This window comes from Ahaetulla prasina, chromosome 17 (genome assembly GCF_028640845.1).
Source record: "Ahaetulla prasina isolate Xishuangbanna chromosome 17, ASM2864084v1, whole genome shotgun sequence".
NCBI lineage: Eukaryota > Metazoa > Chordata > Lepidosauria > Squamata > Colubridae > Ahaetulla > Ahaetulla prasina.
The window spans coordinates 1,794,617-1,797,390 of NC_080555.1; the positions used below are offsets into that span (position 1 = coordinate 1,794,617).

Below are 2,774 nucleotides of genomic sequence, written 5' to 3' on the forward strand. Positions count from 1 at the left end.
ATCAATAGTTAACAAACCACCATACCTGAGTTTCATCCAACCAGCAACGCCAACAAACCAAACCAAGTCATAAACTTTTCCTTCAGGGTACTTCATTCAGTGGTAGGTTTCAAATTTTTTTACCACCAGTTCTGTGGGTGTGGCTTGGTGGGCATGGCAGGGGAAGGATACTTTAAAATCTCCACTCCCACCCCACTCCAGGGGAAGGTTATTGCAAAAATCCCCATTTCCTCCTGATCAGCTGGGAATTGGGAGGCAGAGAATAGATGGGGGCAGAGCCAGTAAGAATTTTTACTACCGGTTCTCCGAACTACTCAAACTTTCTGCTACCGGTTCTCCAGAACTGGTCAGAACCTGCTGAAACCCACCTCTGACTTCATTACATCCCCTCTTTCCTGTTGGACATTTGAGGAATAAGTAGGTAGGAGGACTCGGAGCAGCAGCCAATAAATATTCTAACACCTGTTGGGTTTATCAATGAACCGTCTTAGGTTGTGGGCAAGTCTGTAGCTCTGTATTGTTTCATTGGAGGAATGACTGGGTGGAGAAGAGACACTGTCCTCCAGTTGACTAGGTTTGGAGTTGATACCTGGTGTGACCATAATCAACCTGGTTGGCTGTGAGGTTCAAATGGACTTTCACATCAGTATGGAATGGGTTTGGAGGTCCATACACCCTGTTTCCCAGAAAATAAGACCCAACCAGAAAATAAGCCCTAGCATGATTTTTCAGGATGCTCGTAATATAAGCCCTTCACCCCAAATAAACCCCAGTTAAGATTGTCAGCCAGATGGGTGCATTTCCCCCCAAAATAAGACCTAACCAGAAAATAAGCCCTAATGTGTCTTTTGGAGCAAAAAGTAATATAAGACCAGGTCTTATTTTCGGGGGAACACGGTAATATGGTGAAACTCAAACTAACCTGGTTAGGCAGGTTGGGTGAACTGAACATGCCTCTACAGAAGAATGACTGGGAAGCCTCTCTCTTCAGAAGATGTGATGAGAAGAATATGGAGTTCAAGAACCTCCTTTCCTACCAAACTTCCTGTCACATCTGAAACCCCAAACTCCTTTTAGTAGCTAAGATGTTCCTACTAATATGACTGTTTCACTGTCCATTTAAAGACTGGAGTCAGTCTAAGGACTTTTGTAGAAGATGACTTTTTGTGGTTTGGCATTCTACCATGCCATGGTTGTGTCATTCAAATGTTTTGTTACAGTTCCTTCTTGGTTAACATAAATTTGGGGGAAATGACTGTAGATGAGCATATCGTTGCATGAGAGATGTTTAGTATCCAGCTACGGAAATGACAAAAATACACTTGTAATCAACCAGTAAATAAATCAAATTAAAAACCACCAGGAGATATAAAACCAGAGAGTCAAAAATGAGAATGCAGCATGGGTTTTATTGAAGAGGTAGGAACAAAAGCATGCTTGCACAATGATCAAAGACACATTGAGCGACATAAAAAGCAAATAAAAGAGAAATGAAACAGCTCTATTTTTCTCGTGGCCCTAAAACTTTGGGACAAGGAAGGAGAAACTCCAGTCTGGCAGAAGAAGATGAGCTTCAAAGGAAATTCTAGAAGCTCAGCCGTTGCAGATTCTAAGCCCAGATACCCACAAATGGATCTTCATCATCTTAGCCCATGTTAGATCATTCCTATCTTTTTTTCAGAGCGATGCAATGACAAGCAGACCTTCCCTCAATATCCTAGAAGACATCTCCTTTTTGTCCATGTGTCCATATGCCCACAAAGCCATAAGGCCAGAGTTCACTTCCTTAAAAGAACCAGAGATCACAAAGGGTGTGTGCTGCCTCCGACACAAATGGGCTCACAGCCGATGAAGAGAATAGGAACAAGGATGGTCACAATGGAAGCAGGTGGCTGAATGATGATCCTCAGGTGATGGTGTCTGCTTGATGAGGGAAGGGGTGGCACCAGTCAAGGAATCCAGGCTGTCTGAGCTTTCAGACAAAGCACCAGATCCATAACCATAACCCAAAGTAGGACCTCTGTAGGCAAGATGTCTGGAGAGCGTCTTCCCTTGATACCTTCAATTAAAACCCTTGACTGATCAATTGAGGGGGAAAATAATTTTACAGGAGGATGTAGTGTTCTTTGCCGTAAGTGGCTGTGGGAATACTGGGAAAATAAATAGAAGCAATGGGATCAACGTAGAACAGGCAGAGGAGAATTGTGAAAACTGCAAACAGGCCAAAATAGGGCCCAGCAAGCCTTAGCCAATCTTCTGAAATCCGTTTTTGGTCATGGAGAGTCCGGGTTAACTTAACAGGGGAGGTTGCAGATGCTACCTCGGCGACCAAGAGAGCAGATGCTGCCACGGCGACCGAGTCGTCCCAGGCGGCCTCCGTAATAACCGGCACCCAAGCCTCTGATACCTCCGAGGGCACATGGGTTGTAGCCTCCAACGGCGACAGGCTCACAGCTGGCGGAGAGGATGGGACCAGGGATGGTGACCACAACTGCAGGTGGCTGGATGAGCACCTCGGATGCTGGGACCTGGTTGATGGGTTGTGGGTTGACTCCGGCCAGGGTGCCCAGGTTTCTTGCAGATTCGGCCAAGCCGCCAGCTCCGTAGCCAGAACCTAAACCAGAGCCAAGACCTCCAGAGCCAAGACCTCCAAAACCGAGACCCCCATAGCCGAGACTTCCACACCCAAGACCTCTGGAACCAGCTGATCCGAAGCCAACAATTGGGGCGGAGTAACAAGTGGGCACAGCACAAGAGGGTCCACAGTAAGCCAT

The 2,774-nt window shown here is 46.2% G+C and overlaps 1 protein-coding gene across 1 annotated transcript; it reads right to left on the reverse strand.

The window, feature by feature from the left end:
* Nucleotides 1–2,294: 2,294 nt before the first annotated feature.
* LOC131186860 (chorion class B protein B.L1-like) lies at nucleotides 2,295–2,774 on the reverse strand. Its single transcript, XM_058160793.1, has one exon. It carries the CDS (start codon nucleotides 2,772–2,774, stop codon nucleotides 2,295–2,297), a length of 480 nt encoding a protein of 159 aa, XP_058016776.1.